Source organism: Talaromyces amestolkiae (genome assembly GCF_001896365.1).
Source record: "Talaromyces amestolkiae strain CIB chromosome Unknown scaffold2.1, whole genome shotgun sequence".
Lineage (NCBI taxonomy): Eukaryota > Fungi > Ascomycota > Eurotiomycetes > Eurotiales > Trichocomaceae > Talaromyces > Talaromyces amestolkiae.
This window is the reverse complement of record NW_024468038.1, coordinates 366,205-385,785: the sequence shown is the minus strand read 5'-3', so window position 1 is coordinate 385,785 and position 19,581 is coordinate 366,205. Positions and strand designations below refer to the sequence as shown.

Sequence of the window (19,581 nt, the reverse complement as noted above, 5' to 3'; positions counted from 1 at the left end):
CCCTCTTCTCGGACACCACAGATGTTTGGGCTATCCTTCCGCAAATACGAGCTTTTTATGCGACTTACTAGGCAGCTAGAATGCACTGGTAATACAAAAGTACCAGGCTAACGTGCAGTGGCATCATCACATGACAGCCGTTCAGAGGACCGAAGGGGTCCATCAAATTGATCATGCCCCCTCCAATGCAACTTGATGACCCAGGTTCTCCAACCAGCAACCGAGACCCGTCACTGCATATGACAATATCTACTTTATCTCTCACGGAACGCAAACCCGATGATGGGCATGCAATCCCAGCTCAAAGACCGCCTCCGCTTCCCCCCAGAAAAGATGCGAGCTCTTCGACCTTATCACTTGGCCCATCAGGGACCCCTCAAGATGGAAGAAGAAAATTATTACTAATCTATATCCACGGCTTCATGGGTGCCGAAGATAGCTTTCGAACATTTCCAGCTCACGTGCACAATCTGGCCGCCGACGCTTTGGCAGATTCGCACGTAGTATATTCCAAGATATATCCGCGATATAAATCGCGGCGGGCAATGAGCGCTGCTCGAGATGAATTTAGTGAATGGTTGGTCTTAATTTGCAAGATCGGTTCAAAGCTGAACTAATTACTGATAACAGGCTCATACCGCACGAGTCAGATCAGACTGATATTATCTTGTTGGGACACAGTTTGGGTGGGATCCTAGCCGCAGAGGTAGCACTTGCTGAGACTGAAGATGCAAGCAGTCCCATAAGGCATAGACATCGTATGCTCGGGACGATAAACTTTGATGTACCCTTCCTTGGTATGCATCCGAGTGTTGTGGGTACCGGGCTCTCCAGTCTGTTTCACCCAAGGCGTGTAGAAGACTCGTCTCAGGAAGATCTCAATCAAACAACATCTCTGCAGACACCAGAAACTCTGTCAAGTGATCAAAGCTCTCAATACTCGACAGAGTCAACCGCATCTTCGTGGTACGAGCAAAAACCCGACCCAAATTTTGATCCCCCATTTGTGAATGATGTCCATCGAGTGAAACGTAATCAGTTAGATGGTGCTCTGAACTTCCTCAAGAAGAACTCGGGCAATCTGAGAACGGCGGTCAAAGAGTATGCAAACTCTTACTTCGAATTCGGAGGCTGTCTCGCCGATTATTCGGGACTTCGTAGACGATATGCATCGTTGAAAGAGTTGGATGGCATCGACGATTTAGAACCGAAGGCAGATAAGCATGGTCGATTGCAGCGACGACTCAGGTTCGTGAACTATTATACAGCAAGTCCAGGGTTCCCAAAGAAGTCACCGTCGGCAAGTATTGAAAGCAAGGGCCTGATGGACAAATCACCGCCAAGCCAAACATTGGCCATGGAATCAGTTGAAAATTTGACCAAACTTCCTAGTCCCATCATATCCACCGAGCGTGTTGACGATTCAAGCGATGAGTATTTGACGGAAGTTGAGCCATCACCCATGGAGCAATCTCCTTCACCAAGACAATCGTTTGATGCTGTATCCGAGCAGTCAGCGGCAATTGAAGACAATAAGATCGATGAAGTTGAGAAGGACTACACTATCATGCTCAAATCCCTGCCGCCCTTACCAATGATTCCCCCCAAACCACAGGCCCTTGATCCATCTAAATTTTACAACAAAGATATACTCAAGCAGGCACAGAAAGAACATGCACGTCTAGTCAAGCTCCATAGGAAAGCTCAAAAAGAGCACCACTTAACACTCAAAGAGCGTGAGAAACTTGCACAAAAATGGAGCAAGAAGGGAAAGAAATCCGAATCGATTTCTCTACGATCAGAAAGCAGAGGGGACCTCGACAACAGCATCATCATTCCAGATGACAACCACGATGACGTACAAGATAGACACCCAGCTCCAACCTCCGCATCCACCGAAGAAGTAAGCACATCATCATCACCACCACAATTAGATACAACCGAAATCGAAACCGAGATCAACACCATTTCACCACCCTACATACAAGAGCCACGCCGATCCTCATCGCCCGCAACACCAACATCCACAAAACCACCCAAAGATCGTGTCTTTTGTGCATTGCCACCCCACACCACTAAAAGCTCTATCGATCCGCTATGGGTACGCATTTTCATGCCCGATGTTGACGAGGTCATCGCTCATCAATCAATTTTCTTACCGAATGGGTTGTACTATGAGTGGTTGGTGAATGACACAGCGGCTAGGATTGAGAAATGGGTTCAAGATGATTGTACTCGGAGAGCAATTTGGGAACAGTTTGGGGAGATATTGTGATTTAGATGCTGATTATTTAGTCTTGATGATTGATGACATTTTTCATGATTTTGCATTTTACATTGTTATACTTCAAGTAGAAGGTATCATGGAGAGAATTCTCATTATTGTACATCTGGCACCCGCTAGTTCCATATATCTCTTTCCTGTAGAAGATCCCTTTGTCCATAAAATTCACCCACGATAGTAATAATCATATCTAGGAGAATGCGAGATTGCTCCTCTCCAGTCACTGCGATATTTGGTAGCGACTTTGTGCGGGTGATTTTCGGGGAAGGCGTCGTCTCTGGCTCGTCGTCTATGGCTGGKTCAAGTGGAGATGAAGTATTCCTCCTCTGTCTCTTAGCTTGCTCTGCTGTGGTCTCCTCCCCGAGAAATCGAGACTGTAACCGGAGTTTTGCCGCCTCCAGCTCGTCAATTTCCTGCCCTTCAGCTGACTCCATGCTTTCAACTGTAACCATCATCTCATCCTCATCATCACTAGACTCCTTATCCTCAAGATCAGGCTCCACCACACTAAAACCATCACCAGAAAGGGTCTTATTTCTATCCATTTTCTTCAGAAGTGAAAGCGCTTTTCTCCCGAGAACTCTTAATTCGCCAACTTCCTCGCTGCCCAATTCGCCCACATCTCGACATCGACCTAATAAACCCCATGCCCATGCGCCGATTCGCCGTAACTGGTTTGCGTCGTTATCTTTGATGCACTTGGTCATCACATCACCGAAGAGCCGGAGAACGCCAAGCACAGATTCCATATCCATACAAGCTAATTGTACCATCTGCGGTTCTGCCGTGTATAATAGTTGTGTCCATGCTGTGCGGGCTGCCCTGACGTGGAAGGGGAGGGTGATGGGGTGGCTTTCGTCCAGATCTGTTATTGTATTGGCGGGKGGGGAGCAGCGCAACGTTGTGCGTAGCAGAATGAAGCGATGCTTCAACAAGTTGTAGTACGATGATTGCGCGTCTCTTTTTTCTTCGACGTCGAGTTCGGTGGTTTCCTTAGCGGTGGATGTAGCTATCACTACACCGTCAATGAGGACATAACCGGTCTCTGACTGGACTTGTTCTGGTTCTTTTCCCGTTGTTTCAAGCTTTCCCAGTGCTTCATTAGCTTGCTGGGTCTCCTTTTTTTCCATCTTGGGTTTTGGCGCAACGAATAGTGCAGGTAGAGAGTTCGCTTCCGATCTGCGACAACAACGAACACAAATTTTATTAGCTCAAGATCAAAATCATGCACAGCTAAACAGAAACCAAGGGAGAAAAGACACAAGCACTTAGCCCTTGCTTTGAAAATCTTGAGAAAGAAAGGGCATGAACTTACCGAACTAAACGCAGATATTCCAAGCCATCTTCTGGAGGACCATAGAGAAGCTCATCGGAGCCTGCATCGTCCAGACCGGGAAAGGCACTTCTTTGCCCGTAGACCGGATCTACCCGTGGCTGTTGATTATGGCGTTGGCGACTGTTGTGTTTGTTTGATGTCTTATTTTTGCTATCATGTCCCAGATTTGATTCGTTCTCGAACGCGTCGCCTACGTCGTCTTCAAGTTCATTTCTCGTCGGTTCGGGTCGCACGACTGGAGGCGTAAGCATGGAGTCGTCTAGGTCATCGTAGGATATTTGCTGACGCGCACGTTTCGCAGGGGTGGTGTAATCCCCATCTCTGAGCTCAGAATCGGTCTTGCGTTTTTCTGGCATCTTCTGATGATCGGAGTAAGTGGCCGAATTCTATTGAACTTGCGGGACGCTCTATTTGGAGTAGATGAGGTTAAACTAGACCACCGATGGTCTTGGAGTGTGACAGATTTCAGAGCATATTCTTAGTTCGTCGTAAATAAAAAAGGCACCCGAGTGCGATGTGTATTTGAAACTATACGCAGAACTTTGAAAGTATGAAGTTAGCAGAGGTCTACAAAATCTCCGTGCTCTTATCGTTATCGATTCAGATACCAAAAGCGGAATAGCGGCATCGGCCTTCAGCTACAGCAGAAGCAGACAAATGTTTGAACATTTGAAAAGTGATATTTCCTTTTGTATTTGTTACTTCATCTCATACAAGCAAAATATTCTTTCAATAGCAACATGCTTATGGTCGCAAGCGCTGAGGATCACGGGGGAACAGAGTCGCCAAACGAACATTTGGCAGACCTAAGAAGAACATGACAATACGATTCAAACCGAGACCACCACCAGCGTGTGGAGGACAACCCTGTCGGAAAGCATTCAAGTAGTCCTCGAAACCTTCCGTCTTGGGGTCAACTCCTTTCTTGATCATGCTCTCTTCCAACTCCTTAACGTCGTTGATACGTTGAGCTCCGGACATGATCTCTTCACCACGCATGAAGAAATCATATGAGTGGGAGTATGTGGGGTCTTCGGGGTCCGCTTTGGTGTAAAACGGGCGAACTGCCATGGGGAATCTATCAAGGACGTAAAAGTCGGTGTCGTACTTCTCGCGAATGATCTGTCCCAACTTCTTTTCCATGGCGGTGGTGAAGTCATTCTCGAATGCCTCTTGTTCAGAAGTGTCGACGCCGGCCTCTTTCAACAATGCGACACCATCCATATAGTTCAATCGGAGAGCTTTGCCATCTTTGGGCAACTTGAAGTCGCCTGCCTTGGGGTATGATTTTTGAATAACGGCAATCTCGTCCTTGTAACGCTCCTTGAGCTCAGTGAGGATGAAGACAAGGAGTTCTTCGGCAAAGTCAAGAACCTCGTGATAGTGGTGTCTGAAAGTTTTTTCGAAATCGAGACCAGTGAACTTTGAACTGTCAACAACTTGCCCACCGAAAAGAAATGGCTTTCATGTGCTTACCTCGGTCAAGTGACGGTGCGTATTACTGTTTTCAGCACGGAACACAGGGCCAACCTCAAAAACGCTCTCCATATCACCAGCAATGGCCATTTGCTTCATCAATTGAGGACTCTGAGCAAGATAACCTTTTTTGTTGAAGTATTTGACTTCGAAAACTTCACTTCCTCCTTCCGTTGAGGACCCACTCAATTTCGATGAGAATATCCAGCGCGCACCGCTCTTCAACATAAACTCCGTGAACAATTGCGCAACTCCACTAGAGATCCAGGTGATAGCTTGGCTGGTCTCTGTTTGTAGGTCGAGCACACGGTTATCCAAACGCGTCTTGAGTGTGACGATAGGGGTACCTTCTGCGTCGACTTCGGGTTCGCCTTCAATGCCATCGGTAAGTGGTGGTGGTCGTTCAGCATCCTTGACTTGCATGGGGAGCACTTGAGCTGCTTCTACAATTATGTAGATCTTCTTGATTTGAAGCTCTAACTCGGTCAGCGTCGCAGATGCGATGGGAACAGCGGGCTTCTTTGCCACACCGGTGACCTGGACGATAGAGTTGACGTTAAGACCAGTAGTCCATTTCACCATCTGCCTTGAGACAGGTCCTTCGGCAGGTGCTGCAATAACTGTCTGGAGCTTCTTTCCCTTTTGCCTAAGCATGAGGAAACCAAGTTTGGCGCTCTGTGATCGGGCGTTGTCGACACGCGCCACGACAGTTACCTCCTTCTCATAGTGTTCCTCTCCTAGCTTCGAAAAGTCGATCGCCGGCTCAAGGTCTTCGTTTTCTGGGAGCTTGCCGTACAGGCCAACGGCAGTATCTGCTGCAGCGCTGGCGGCTTTCTGTGCTTGTTCCTGGGCTGCGCGAGCTGCAGCTTTTTCGGCTTTGGCTTTCTCCTTGGCGGCTTTCTTCAATGCACTTTTGCTGGGGGCAGCGGCGCCTCCTTCTGCGGCGGGAGCAGCATTCTCGGTCGCTGGAGCAGGCTCTGAGCTCTCCTCGGGCTTCGGTCGATGGGGGAGGGTTGAGTCAGCCATCTTTAGCTGCTTTGCTAAGACGAGAAAATATAAAGCTGTACCAAGGCGTGAATTAGTATCATAAAAACCCAAAATTCAAATAGAATTAAACTGAATTGGCTGGTAGTGACTCACTGTTGAATGCAGTGTCTTATGATTCATAAATCTCCGGCTCAAAACTTCTTACCCTTTCCACCCCGCTGTCCGGGACGGCCCCTCCTTGACCCAGCCCTAAGCCCTAAGTCCTGTTCTATACATCACGTGCGTTATCTGATACATCTGTTCACTGTTAAAACATGAATGAAATAAATGATCTTCTGTAATCAACATATAGAGCTGCCAACTATAGACTCAAGTTCTACGTTCTTGATTGTTGGAGTCGACTCTCGTTGGTGGTTGGCCTAGGACAATACTCTTGTCGTCGGGAGTCTGAAGCATACTGCTTTTCATTAAATTGATTTAAAATCTATTAAACTTTACAAGTAGATATATAAGAGCTGGCACTATCTAGCGTTGCATAGATTGTACATATAAAGCTACGCAGGTATCAGTATCAAGGCTGCAAGGTGACGCCTATATACAAAGTCATTCGTAGAGAATCAGCTCGACACGACGCTGTCTATTTGCGCCGAATAAATAACGAATCTAATATTCTGAAGTCTTGAGAGCCCAGTCTACGGCACGCTTCACATCATCCACAATTGTTGTCGGTTGGTATGCGGGAGTACCACCACTATACACGCCGGTCCGCACGAGAATAGAATGCCATTTGCTGCCATGGTCACTTCTATAAGTGTTGGCTCCACGGATATCAGATTCTGGATTGTCACCGATCATGAAAACATTCCTTAACGGAGGTAGACCTTCAGAGTCGAATATTTTCGACCGATTTCGCAATAACTGGTTCTCCGCGAATTGATATGTAAGAGTATATGGCTTTCCAACCACAGTCTTGATTAGTTCAACTCCTTGAGTTGGTCCTCCAGTTACTGCCGCCCAAGTACCTTCCAAAGCTTCACGGAAACCACCTTGGCCAAGTCGTGGGAGGTGGTAGCTTGCTGCCCACCATAAGTCTGGGTTCGAGAAATATAATGGAGGTTGACCATCTTGCTGATATCCACGGTTTGGCAAATCTGGTTTGCCGTTCTTATCAGATAAGGTTCCCATGATACCCTGGTTGGATAAAAGAGCATCTATAATAATCTGCGCATCGAGACCCCAATCTCGTGGGTCGTTGAATACGAACATTGCGTCAATCTTCAGACTTTCCAAAGGATTGGCTGGGTCGATTGGTCTGGGTAGAGGTCGTGCAAATGACTTGTAATAATCTTTGAAATTTTTGGCGAACGGCCAGATACCAGGATATGCATTGAGAATATCTCCTGGTGTCACAACCGACTTGAATCCATACCTGCGGAAACGTATTAGACCTGTATATCCATTTCGCGGTCAACGACCTTGACATACCTCTCTGCCACTAGGCGGCAGTTATCACCATCACCGCCTGCGACCAAAATAGTCTTATTCTCCAATGCCTCCTGTCCGAAAGCTCCATTGACTAGTTCGGCGAATGGTGAATGGCTCTGGATTATAACGCTTGGGTCCAGAGATATATTCAGTTTCTCGCTGATCTCGGCGACTCTCTCGGTCTCGTGTTTTCCGCCGCCATTTGTTAACAGGATAAAGGGAATGCCGCGTTCTTGGAGGGTACGGAGAGCGTCTGAAGCACCAGGGATGGGTTTGGAGGAACGAAGAAGAACGCCGTCAATACTATGTTGACGGTAAAATCAGCAGCGTTCAAATCAAAGAAGCATTGGGCCATACTCGAAAGCGAAAGCGATCTCGGGGGCTTCTGTAGCAGACGTCAAGAAGCCACGGCGATATTGAGCGTGCCGAGAGACACGTATTCTTAAACTGGCATTGTAGCAGGACTGAGAAAAGAAAGCCGATCGTGGTATGCGATTCAGGGGCATCTTCAGCCAATGTTTGTTTATGGGAAACTTCTCGACGTCAGATTGAGTCAGAAGAGACGATGGATAACGGGATATACGTAGGTACTATGCGGGCCCCACATGGTTAACCACCTCGGAGCTTATCTTGGCTTATCTTCTCCATCAACATCATTCATCAATTGTCTCGTCTCAATCGAACTACATATCTACTACATATTCCCCTATGTACAAAAAGTCATGCCTTATTTAGGCATCTTTTCACCCACGCATAGGCATCCTATCAACTCAGTCCTTGCGCAACTCCTTAGCCACAGCTAGATATGAACCACCTTTGATGTCATCAAGGATCCCCACCTCCTTGGGCTCCCATCCCAATGTCTGAACCGCTTTGGCACTGGACGCGCGATTCACTGCGCTGAGGAATTTACTGAAGAATGGACCAAACTTTGCAACCGCTTCATCGAACTTGAGGAACTTCACGGGCAAGTTGAGGACCGATCCCATTGCCTCTGCAATTTGAAGCGCTGTGACATCCGTGGATGATGTACAGTTGAACACATTTCGGGCGCTCCCCTTTTCGGCCGCCAGGAGGTACATACGTGCCGCATCGTCGACGTGGATAGTTGACGTTTTTGCACTGCCGTCATCGATGCATGTAACCTCGCCGTTGCGGGCATGCATCTGCATGAACAAGCGTATACCACTTGCTCCTCGTCCATAAACGTATGGCGCCAGGCGCATTGCGATCACGCGAACACCTTTCTCCTTGGCCCAGCGTATGGCATGATCCTCGGATTTCCATCTTTGATTTACTGGATTCTTCTGCAGAGGGGACGTCTCGGTAGTCTCCTCGCCGTTGGGATCAGCCTCAACCAACAAGGAGCCGGAGGTTACCAGTAGAGGTTTGTCGGTTCCCTGTATGGCTTCGCAGATTGCATCGACTGCAGCTGCATCGATACGCAGTCCTGCGCTATAGTCCGGGTTCCAGGTCATGGCATCGGCGAGATGGATGACGATTTGCGCATTGGCACTTTCATGGCGTAGTACGTCGAGAGTCTCGAGGTCCCCGCGAATTGGGACGGCTCCCAGACCTTTCAGCTTTGCATCGTTGGTCTCCGTGCGAGACAGGCCATGGACTTCGTACCCTTGTGCAATGGCGAATTCTGTGATTACACTGCCGATGTACCCACTGGCGCCGGTCATGAAGATGCGGGTTTTTGAAGGATAGGCCATGTCTTTAAGAAACAACGTTTGATTTCTGGGAATTATGGATTCAACAAGTTGCGATAGATGGGATGAGATTGTCGATTGATTGTTGCTACATCCTCCGGGCATTCACTCTACCTTTTATACTGCAACATCAACCCGGATTTCGGCATTCGGTCGCTCCCGAGTCATCATTCTAGTGTATCGCCATTCAATTCATCCTCAAATCTTGCTAAACTACGTGCGCAAATGAAGTTCTCACTGCTCATCATAGTATACGATTGTTACTAGGGCAAAGGAGTTAAGGTTATTCACCGAGGGAGACACGGAGATAAGAGCATTCTCCTTGGAAATGGTCTCTGAACAGTAAATACTACAACCTAGTGCTCGCTTATTACGACTCCATCTCGTATCGCTCAATTTGGAATAGTGTAGATAGCTATCGTAGTATACTAGGAAAGAGTCTACTTTGCGTCMCCTGCCGTTGCAGAACATCCTGCCCAGGTAGAATATGACTCTCAATGTAATGTCCACGGTGAGAGTCCCGAAATCCATAATATTTCAATATCTTTTCAGTTCTTGGCTGGCGTCACGTGGAATGCCGCAAGATGCCATAGCTCCGATACATATTATCTTATCGTAGCGTTGTGATTGGCTTGTCATAACGCGTCACTGCCGTCCGTCGCGACTTCCTTTCACGGTAAACAGTCAAGCGACCAATTCTCTTCAACTCTCCCTGACTTTTCGAGGACGCTTCCAGGAGCTTATCCAGCTGTCGCGCTGGCATATTCATCCTGGAGCATTCAGTCTCTCTGACTCGCCGCAGAATTGAACGCATTGGGGGCTGCTAGAAACTGTAACGACGACATCACGAGTTGACCGGCTTGCTATCTACCGGCAACATGGACCAAGAGCTGCCCCTTCCTCCGTTACGGAGCATCCGTCACAGACCACCGGCCAAAGCTCCCGAGCATCCATTCCGCAAACCCAAGAGACTCTCATCGCGACTGAGCCAATCCAGCCTACCATCCAGCGACCCTGCGCTTTTCTCGAGCGACGACATCCCATCATCATCACTGGAGAACTACAATGGACAGCAAATTGAGCATTCACGAAAGCGACGCTACCGGGGGACTTGGTGGGGCGAAATGGCCAAGGAAGTAAAACGGAAAAGAGCCGATTTCAAGGAAAAGAGGAATATGGACAGTGGTGTGTGGATGGGTAGTGATGAGTCGTCTTCGGATTGTCTTCTTTCGTCGGAGGCGTCGTCGTGTGAGGATTTCATGGCGCGCGCTTGGGCTGGACAGAATCAGGTAGAGCCTAAATTTACGACTGGGATAATCGATACGAGAAGCAATGATCAGGATGGTCAGATTGCTGGGCCAGTCTTTGCTCCCCGAAACATACAGAATTTGGTCGAATCACAAGAGCACAGAGATGCTCGAACAATGATCAATGAATGTCTTGAAAAGGGGCAAGAGAGTGTTGATTTAAGGTAAAGTTTTAACTACTCGCTATTCATGACCCAACTGACTCAGTTATAGCAACTTTGGTTTGAAAAATATCCCGACAGACTTGCTCCGACCCCTATTGCATCTTACAAAGCAACCAGCGGTATCCGATGGTCCAGTTACTGATGAAGTATTCACATCGTTAACACCATCTCTTCGACTTTTCCTATCCGGAAACTCTCTGAAGGAGCTGACATCTGAAATATTTGAGCTAGAACACCTTAACGTTCTCAGTGTACGGAACAACGAGCTTGCCGAGATTCCAGGGGCCATTCGCAAATTGACAAATCTTCAAGAGATAAATCTTTCCGTGAACCAGATCACTACCTTACCATGGGAGATACTGTGGTTGATCCGAAAAGGGGATTTGAAACAATTGACAGTCCATCCCAATCCGTTCATGTCAATTGAAAAGGAGGCAGGGGATGTTGAACATTGGCACCATGGAAATGGAACCGAAGGCGATCTTCGAGCGTGCGAATACGAAGGACCGATACCAGAGGAAGCTTGGGCACCCATCCACATTGCTACTAGCCGTGTGCAACGCTTCGACGCCGAGGGCAAGCTCGTCTCTACTAAAGCATTCGGCAGGTCTCAGAGTGCCACGACCCAAAACCAAACGAGCAGAGCCCCATCACTACGCGAATTGGCCCTGCTCGAATGCAACAAGGCTCCATATCTGGACCAATTTCTCGCCGATGATGCTACATCAGCAGAATCCCCAGAGCCCGTGATCCGGTTACTGCGACAAGCGATTTCTGTCCGAAACGCCGGTGGCATGACCTGCTCTGTATGTCACCGCAGCTTTGTCATTCCGCGCACACAATGGATCGAATGGTGGGATTGCGCTACCTACGAGAACGGACTGAAATTTCCACGTGCATCGGGTGCGGAGTTGCGCCCATTACCGTTCCTGCGCAGGGGATGTAGCTGGGGGTGCGTTCCGACTTCGGGTGAGTCATGACCATAAATTGAGGACTTTAATTTCCTTTTTGGCTACATACATATTTGGCAGTACATATAAGGTACATACTCGGCGGCACTTTCTGTTTGATGTATGTATATATCTTACATAGCGATATGAAGTATCTGTATATTCTTCCTGACCCCCAACCCCATCGAAAAACTATGCAGCCTTCTTACTGTCCTCCCTCAATCCCGGCGCTGTATCCGACTTACTTGATGTCTCAACCCTTGAAGCCCACAACGCAGCACCCACCGTATTCGTACACATAAATCCCAATGACGCAAACGGCACCATTTCCAGCACTGACGCCACAACCCCAAAACTGACGCACTCCCCCTCATGCCTCTGCAGCCACTCCTCCCTTTCCCGCGCCGAGAACCCCTTGAGCTCGAAATATCGGTTTAGCGCATTGTGGCCTATTCTTTTACCCTTGAGTGCGAAGAAGGCTATTGTGCCGATGATGGGGATGAAATTTAGTGGTAGATACAACAAAGAGCGGATGAGGTTGTCGATTGTTGAGTTGTTTGAGGTGAAGGAGGTGCGTTTACTCATTCCAACAAATCCGCCTAGGCGTGCGAGGATGTTACCTCCTCGTGCGGGCCGGAGTTCACGACCACCAGAGACGAGGGTTTCGTGCCCTTTTAGGATGAGTGTGGCATCGAATGCGTCTAGCGTCACTGACGACGTCGATGATGATTGTCGTTGTCCAAGCCCGAAAAACATGTTCCGTGACGCCAAAAAGCTGGTTATCGCAGACGCTTCATTAATGACCAGTAAAGCAGCTGATACCGGCGCCACAAGCGGGCCAGATGTGAATGCCAGTAGAGTCATTTGTGGGATGTAAGTCAGCAGGAACATGGCTGTTGTTACGCCTACGCCCAAGGCGAGAGTGGGCATGAGGCGGGATCGGAGGGGTGCCCATAGAGTGCGATGGGAGAGGAGGTAGATTATTCCCTACCGTAACCGTTAGCTACCTACTCAAGGTACAATTTGAGGATGGTTATATAAGGAAACGAGGATGTACCTGGAACGGATAAAGATATGCGCCTGATTTGAGGGCGCGGAAAGTGAGAGAGGAGATGCGCTGGATCTCGGATTGTGCGACTGTTTTGACGCGGTCTGCCATTTCTTTGCTTGATCTGGTCTATGAATGTTTCGTTGAAGGTGTTTTTTGTTTTTTGCGGAATTAGAAGAGATGTGGGAATTATGGAATATTTCTTCTGTGAAGAATGTTGAAGACATCGTTATGACGTCGGCGGAATAGCTGCAGGTAAGCTCTAAGCCAATCAGGAGACGAGACAGAATTCATCCGAAAGAGGAAATTCTTCATGTTTGGCTATTTCTGCTATTGCTACGTATGTAGTGCTTTTACGCTTAGACGACTTGAAAATCAATGTACCTCCATTCGTCCTCAGCTACTACTGAAACGATCCTATGCGCCATTCCAACCGTACATAATACGGAGTAACCAATACCAATCGCTAACTATCAAATGAACGGACCAAAACGCTGAAACAAAACAGAGCGTAGATTTATCTACTGCGGTCATTCCGTGAAGAATGCCACATGGCGTCTCCGCTCAGAGCGGAGAAATTTATAGATGAAAGATTGCGCCAATTAGGTGGGTGAGGAGTCGAAGAGGAGGCTGCATTGGCATTGCTCTCGTCATCGTTGTTATCGTCGTCAGAAAGTAACGGTTCATCTGCTCTTCGACCTTCTTCTAGATTCGAGTCGTCGGAGATATCGGGTATAATTGGCACAGAGGCTGTGCGGACAAAGGATGTAGGTTCTTGAGAGTCTGTTGTAGGCTCAGCAAGAGCCATTGATCGAACAACGTCGCCTTTGCAGATTGGACATGTGCGTCGACGTGTGGTGAGCCATGGTGTGCTACGATTGTATATTAGTTATAGCTTTCAAGAAAAATCATGGAGAAACTTACATGCACTCCGCATGGAATTCGTGCCCGCACGGCAGGCTCATTACTTGACTTTGACCATCAACATACTCTTCCAAACATACCACACACTCGACTTGACGTCCAATGTACTTGCGTCTCCATAAATCAGATCCAGAAAATGTCCCTTCTTTGACTGGCGTCAAATCATGCGTTCGAATGCCTGCTCCAGACACAGTCTGGGAACGCTGTCGAGAGCGTCCATGCGTTTGTCGAGGCCTTGACCCAAGCAGAGGGGATGTTGACGTGACTGACGTAATGGATCCAGGACTCGGTGACCGCGGGCTGCTTGTTGTTGAAGTTGACTGAGTGATGGTATGGTATGTCCTGATTGGAAGTCTTTCCACGACAGATTTGGGCGCACGCCAGCGTCGTCGGCGGATTCGAGATCTCAAAAGTAGTAATGCATAAACAACAGTCAACGTGATCAATGGACTGACGACAAGAACCAAAAGGGTATCAAAAAAAGGACTAGTTGACATGCTCGTCGGAGTGAGGGTGACCCAAAGACCAGGGTGGTCATCCGAGGTATGTTCACCTTCTCGCACGTATGCTACTGGGTTACCGGTTGAATGTACGCGGTTCTTCAGTGTCTGATCTAGTTCGTCGTCGAGACCTTCGTTCCAGCCAAAGTGTCTTGCAAACCAACTCTTTTCAGAGTCTGATGACGTTTCATCCCTGTCGTCAGCTCCATTCTTGCCCGTCTTGTCAACCGGGACCTTCACCATGTGTGAGTACTCTCCGCTTCCAGGCGTGATAATACCACCTTTGAGATTCGAGTCCGCCTTGCTATCGGTCTTCTCATCCTTTTTCTTCGACTCGGTCTCATCAGAGATTAATTTTCCTGAAGACTTGCTTGGTACGAGGTCTGGATCCCGCCAGTCATGTACACCAATCTCAAAGCCATCGCCGTCCACGGGACTGTTGTCGACTTTCTTCGACTTGTCGACCTTAGCCCCTTTATCTTTGTTGGACTGCGCTGATTTCAATTTGTTAACATCCTCTTCCTCTTCATAATCATCCACTAAAACCCAATCAATATTGCCACTGCTTGGCGGGCGACGACTATCGTCCGCCAAGGACTCGCCTCTTCCAAAACCGAACAGTGACCATATAGCAGAGAAGAAGTTGTTGTCTTTCAATTTTGAGGACTCTTCCTTCTTAATCGCGTCCTTTTTTGGAACTCTGGTGTTTGTGGGCTGGTTGGTAATTTTCGTTGTCGTAGTTGTAGGCTTAGATGGTCGTTTTTGATCGGCCGAGACGTTCTTAGAGTCAATCTCCTTTTGACCCTCCAAGGCGGATCTTTCGGGAATCAAAGAGGATAGCAAATGCGCAGTCGTATACGAGGTGAACACCGCGGGGATAGTGACGTTGGAAGTATCGCCACGCGCATACATCGTAATCAAGCTACCGCCTCTGGTGTCATCCCCAACAATCAGTGCTGCGCCGCCTCGTCGCTGAACCCATTTGACTTTCTCCAAAAAGCCGCAACCGCCTCGACTGAGCAAGACAACCTTTCCAGCAATCTCCGCGCTCTCTTGCAATGACTGAATATCCGCATGCGTAGAGGGTTTATCGCTCGAATTCTCGTCTTTGACCGCTGAGAAAGTATGATGTAAATGATCATCTGTCCCGTCATTTGGCGCTGGTTCAGTGCTTTTATCCGCTGCCGTATGCTCGGTGTCGGCGTTCTTGCGCTTATCTATCGTTTCCTTGTCTGTTGCAGGATTGGCTGGCAAGATGGTATGGGTCTCTTTTAACGCTTTGTCTGGTTTTGCCTGCCCATCCTTATCCCAGCCCGGCACATCCGAGCAGCCAAGCTCTCCCTGAAAGCCCGCAGTTCCAACACCCTTCCCGAGGGTATCCTCGCTGAAGCCGCTGCCTATCCAAATCTGACCGCTGAGGCCTTTCGACGGGAGAAGCGGGCCGAAAGCCGCTGGACGCGCGAGGAAAAACGTCGAGTTGTCATCGGTCAAGCTGATAATGGCGGACGGTGGGAATAACGAAGTCGGTGTGTTGAATGAAAAGAGAGCGCGCAATCGGCTCGATCGATCACCGACAGGTGCTTCCCCCTCGGCGCCACCACGACGAGGCTCCGCAGTGACAAGAGAAAGGAAGGTCAACAGAATAGGCAAAAAGATGAAACAAAAGATCAAAAGTAACAGTCGTGGAGGACGCATAGTGAGCAGACTGCAGCTGGCTCTGTAGATTGCGTTTGGGGTAAAAGGATGTTTAATAGACGGATTACGACTCCCGGACCACGACTATAGGCCTCTCGGAACGGAAGGGATGGTCGATCATCGAGAAACACGGGCGTAGACTATACAGTTGCTAGAAAGAACCAAAAAAAAAGCCCAAAAATGGAAACAAAGACACGGCGCACTGTGATGTGGCTCGATTACTCCGTAGTTGGAGAGGATCGGAGGGATTAGAGTCGTCGTCAGTCAGGCAGTCTGGAGGGGCGCCAGAGGCGGTAAGTTGCGTTTCGTTGCGTCGCTCGCCAAGCCTGCCACAGCCAAGCGCCGCTGACAGTGCACGTGATGTGGACTCGGATTATTCTTTAGGTCGAGAACAGGTGATGCTGGTACGATTCAATGCGCATATGACCGTAACTTTGGAAGTCTCTTTTACTCATTATTGTTATGGCACGAGTGTGTCATATACGTTCGCTTGGCCACAGATGCATGCATGAGATTCCACTGCATGATGTCATGTGACGCCAACACGTGCAATCATTTTGCAGAGACATCTCGAGAATACCGTCGAACTCTTCATTTGTCCTTGCTCATGTTTTGTAAGATGTTCAAACTTCAAAGCCAGACAATTGCAGCCTCATAAGGCTACTAGGCTAACCCTCGGAGTAGATAACGTAAGCTAAATGCCAAGCCGCCGTTAGATCTAGTGAGGTCTCGGGCCAGATTTGCACTGTTTGACACAAAACGTCATTGCTAAAGCGGCATGACGTCCATCATCTCAGGATCTCGTCAATCTTGAAAGACAGACTGAAAGACACGATCTATACTCGACACGGCCAATGCTCGATGTCATCCATCTCCACTCCCATCTGTGGCTGGACCCATTCCACGGTTATCGTTCTGCTAGCTGGTAAATGAGCAGCAGCAGCCTGCAAACGTGCAGTAGCTAGTCCATTTCAGCAGGCAGATCGATATCGATATCGATATCATCTCGCATAGAAGCTCTTGTAACTTGTAAAAATAGCCCTAGCATGACGTCGCTCCCCCGGCAAGTGGCTCGTGAGGKCTCCATTGTGGCTCATTGCCGATCTGTCTCACGAGGCATCCCTGATTTGACAGCTCTGGAGAATTCTGGAGCTCCCCGCCATGAAACCGTGAATGGGTCCAGATTGCCATGGAACGGTGGAAATTCAATCAAATAAAAACTCGAAGCTGGGAAATGAGCTCGTTGTCTGCGGTGGAGAAGATGGACGTAATGTGCTTCTCGATGTCGTCACAGCTCCCCCCGGACAAAAACAAACATCAGACATCAATTCTATAAAGAGTTGTTAATCTCCTCTCTCTCAACCTCAATTCACTTTTCAGACTCATCAATCAATCAATCAATCAATCAATCAATACTCTAGCAACACTCTCAACAGCGAACAACTCTGAAAGCCACACTTCACATCTTCCATACTCAATCATCCAAACAATCAATCATTCACCATGTCGAGCATCATCAACAAAGTCAAAGAGGCTGTCACTCATGACAAGCACGAGAAACCTTCTCACTCCACCAACGCTGGTCCTCATGACTCCAACATTGCCAACAAGGCCGACCCTCGTGTCGATAGTGATCGTGGTATGTGATAGCTTGACGCGAGCTTGTTCAAATAAGGCTTACGATGATCTCAGATGGACGTGCTCAGCACACCTATGGCACTACTGGTGCTACCGGTACTACTGGATTGAACACTGGAAACAACTACGCACAAAACGAGTACGGTACTGGCTCTACTAACGCCGGCCCTCACAACTCCAACGTTGCCAACAAAATAGACCCTCGTGTCGACAGCGACCTTGGTAAGAACAATTATCTTCGACCTTTATGCACCTAAATGACATACTGACCTCGACAGACGGCCGTGCTGTTCACGGAAACACTGGATACTCGGCTACCGGTATGAACACCGGAAGCAGCACTTTGGGAAACACATATGGCACCACTGGCTCTACCAACGCCGGTCCTCACAACTCCAATGTTGCCAACAAGATGGACCCCCGTGTCGACAGCGACCTTGGTAGGAACAACTCTCTTCTACATCTCCATAAGCTAAATGCTGACCCTCAATAGATGGACGTGCTGTTCATGGAAACACTGGATATTCTGCTACCGGTATGAACACCGGAAGCAGCGCTATGGGTAACACATACGGCACCGCTGGCTCTACCGATGCCGGTCCTCACAACTCCAACGTTGCCAACAAGATGGACCCTCGTGTTGACAGCGATCTCGGTACGGACGATCATCAACATTTGCATGATTTTTGCTAATTCATTCACAGACGGTCGTGCTACTCACCACAACACTGGTTACAACACCACTGGAAATACCACTGGGGTTGCCGCTGGCGGATATGGCACTGGTGCTACTGGTTACGCCAACAATGGTCCTCACAACTCCAAGATGATGAACAAGCTGGATCCTCGTGTTGACAGCGACCGTGGTAGGCATTTTAAACAACCAACATGTCATGGTCAATACTAACGAAGGGCTTAGATGGACGAAACGCTTTTGGTCATAATGGTTCCGCCGACACTACCACCAAGTCTTTCGAGCAGTCCCAGACTGAGTCTACTCCCACCTCAACCACCGCTCACGGTGCAGGCTCAACTAACCACGGCCCTCACAACTCCAATCTCATGAACAAGTTGGACCCTCGTGTTGATAGTGACCGCGGTAAGTTTGTACAACCTATCGACCGTTTAATACAACATTTCTAACAGTTGCAGACCACCGGGCTGCCCACGGCGGAATGACTGGCACCACAGGTACCACTATGGGTGCTGGCGCTGGTGGTATGGGCGCCGGTGCTATGGGTACCTCAACCACTGGCCACCATGGTCACCACGGCCACGGCATCGGAGCTGGTGCCACTACTACCGCTGGCCCTTATGACTCCAACATGGCCAACAAAATGGATCCTCGTGTCGACAGCGATCGTTGTATGTTTCCCTCACTGATATGTGATTTGATATAAACTAACCACTAATAGCGACCTATGGCACCACTGGTCAGTATGGTACCACTGCTGGCACTGGCATGACCGGTACTAGCACGACTGGTGGTCACCACTACAATACTCGTAGCACCAACGCCGGACCTCACGATAGTAACATGGCCAACAAGGTGGATCCTCGCATCGACTCTGACATGGACAACCGTGCTCGCCACCAGCACATGGGCACCACTGGTGCCCCTGCAGGTAGCAGCTATGCTTCCACAGGAGCTGGTCAAACTCAAGGCAGCGTTGGTCCTCACAAGTCTAATGTCTTGAACAAGCTTGACCCTCGTGTTGACTCCGACTTGGATGGCAGCCGTACCGTTGGAAACACCCAGCGCCAGTACTAATTGTGTAATCAAACTGGATTCGGTCTAATATAATGAGCTCTTATGGTTTTCATGAGTTTACTTTTACGACGTGTACGATAGTTAGCTTCGGTATATTCTAATATGAATTGTTCATAATATTGTTTGTCGTAACTGAAACCCATTATCCACAGCAAACTAAAAAGACTTTCCTTCTTCCATTGTCTGCCTGAAAAAACTGGCCATGTTATGCGCCCAGTGGCTTCCTTCCTTTTTGGGATCGGTCTGTTATAACAAACAACTAGCTACAATCCAGCTCATCCCTCTTCATCCTCCCTGAATT

At 48.5% G+C, this 19,581-nt stretch overlaps 9 protein-coding genes across 9 annotated transcripts; 3 read left to right on the top strand and 6 right to left on the bottom strand.

Moving 5' to 3' along the window:
- Nucleotides 1–173: 173 nt before the first annotated feature.
- BHQ10_001422 (uncharacterized protein) lies at nt 174–2,275 on the top strand (the record flags this gene model as incomplete). Its single annotated transcript, XM_040873457.1, has 2 exons — nt 174–577; nt 631–2,275. 2 exons carry the CDS (start codon nt 174–176, stop codon nt 2,273–2,275), a joined length of 2,049 nt encoding a protein of 682 aa, XP_040729927.1.
- Nucleotides 2,276–2,400: 125 nt separating this feature from the next.
- On the bottom strand, nt 2,401–3,976 carry BHQ10_001421 (uncharacterized protein; the record flags this gene model as incomplete). Its single annotated transcript, XM_040873456.1, has 2 exons — nt 2,401–3,463; nt 3,600–3,976. 2 exons carry the CDS (start codon nt 3,974–3,976, stop codon nt 2,401–2,403), a joined length of 1,440 nt encoding a protein of 479 aa, XP_040729926.1.
- A 388-nt stretch (nt 3,977–4,364) lies between these two features.
- BHQ10_001420 (uncharacterized protein) lies at nt 4,365–6,122 on the bottom strand (the record flags this gene model as incomplete). The annotated part of the gene is made up of 2 exons (XM_040873455.1): nt 4,365–5,042; nt 5,097–6,122. 2 exons carry the CDS (start codon nt 6,120–6,122, stop codon nt 4,365–4,367), a joined length of 1,704 nt encoding a protein of 567 aa, XP_040729925.1.
- A 624-nt stretch (nt 6,123–6,746) lies between these two features.
- Nucleotides 6,747–8,074, bottom strand: BHQ10_001419 (uncharacterized protein; the record flags this gene model as incomplete). The annotated part of the gene is made up of 3 exons (XM_040873453.1): nt 6,747–7,512; nt 7,569–7,871; nt 7,926–8,074. The coding sequence occupies 3 exons, from the start codon at nt 8,072–8,074 to the stop codon at nt 6,747–6,749; spliced, it is 1,218 nt and encodes a 405-aa protein (XP_040729924.1).
- A 264-nt stretch (nt 8,075–8,338) lies between these two features.
- Nucleotides 8,339–9,286, bottom strand: BHQ10_001418 (uncharacterized protein; the record flags this gene model as incomplete). The annotated part of the gene is made up of 1 exon (XM_040873452.1): nt 8,339–9,286. One exon carries the CDS (start codon nt 9,284–9,286, stop codon nt 8,339–8,341), a length of 948 nt encoding a protein of 315 aa, XP_040729923.1.
- An 875-nt stretch (nt 9,287–10,161) lies between these two features.
- BHQ10_001417 (uncharacterized protein) lies at nt 10,162–11,734 on the top strand (the record flags this gene model as incomplete). Its single annotated transcript, XM_040873451.1, has 2 exons — nt 10,162–10,754; nt 10,804–11,734. The coding sequence occupies 2 exons, from the start codon at nt 10,162–10,164 to the stop codon at nt 11,732–11,734; spliced, it is 1,524 nt and encodes a 507-aa protein (XP_040729922.1).
- A 162-nt stretch (nt 11,735–11,896) lies between these two features.
- On the bottom strand, nt 11,897–12,863 carry BHQ10_001416 (uncharacterized protein; the record flags this gene model as incomplete). The annotated part of the gene is made up of 2 exons (XM_040873450.1): nt 11,897–12,691; nt 12,762–12,863. The coding sequence occupies 2 exons, from the start codon at nt 12,861–12,863 to the stop codon at nt 11,897–11,899; spliced, it is 897 nt and encodes a 298-aa protein (XP_040729921.1).
- A 406-nt stretch (nt 12,864–13,269) lies between these two features.
- Nucleotides 13,270–15,871, bottom strand: BHQ10_001415 (uncharacterized protein; the record flags this gene model as incomplete). The annotated part of the gene is made up of 2 exons (XM_040873449.1): nt 13,270–13,624; nt 13,677–15,871. 2 exons carry the CDS (start codon nt 15,869–15,871, stop codon nt 13,270–13,272), a joined length of 2,550 nt encoding a protein of 849 aa, XP_040729920.1.
- A 1,503-nt stretch (nt 15,872–17,374) lies between these two features.
- On the top strand, nt 17,375–19,280 carry BHQ10_001414 (uncharacterized protein; the record flags this gene model as incomplete). The annotated part of the gene is made up of 8 exons (XM_040873448.1): nt 17,375–17,510; nt 17,564–17,731; nt 17,788–17,949; nt 18,003–18,164; nt 18,214–18,375; nt 18,429–18,608; nt 18,662–18,874; nt 18,925–19,280. The coding sequence occupies 8 exons, from the start codon at nt 17,375–17,377 to the stop codon at nt 19,278–19,280; spliced, it is 1,539 nt and encodes a 512-aa protein (XP_040729919.1).
- Between the last annotated feature and the right edge of the window lie 301 nt (nt 19,281–19,581).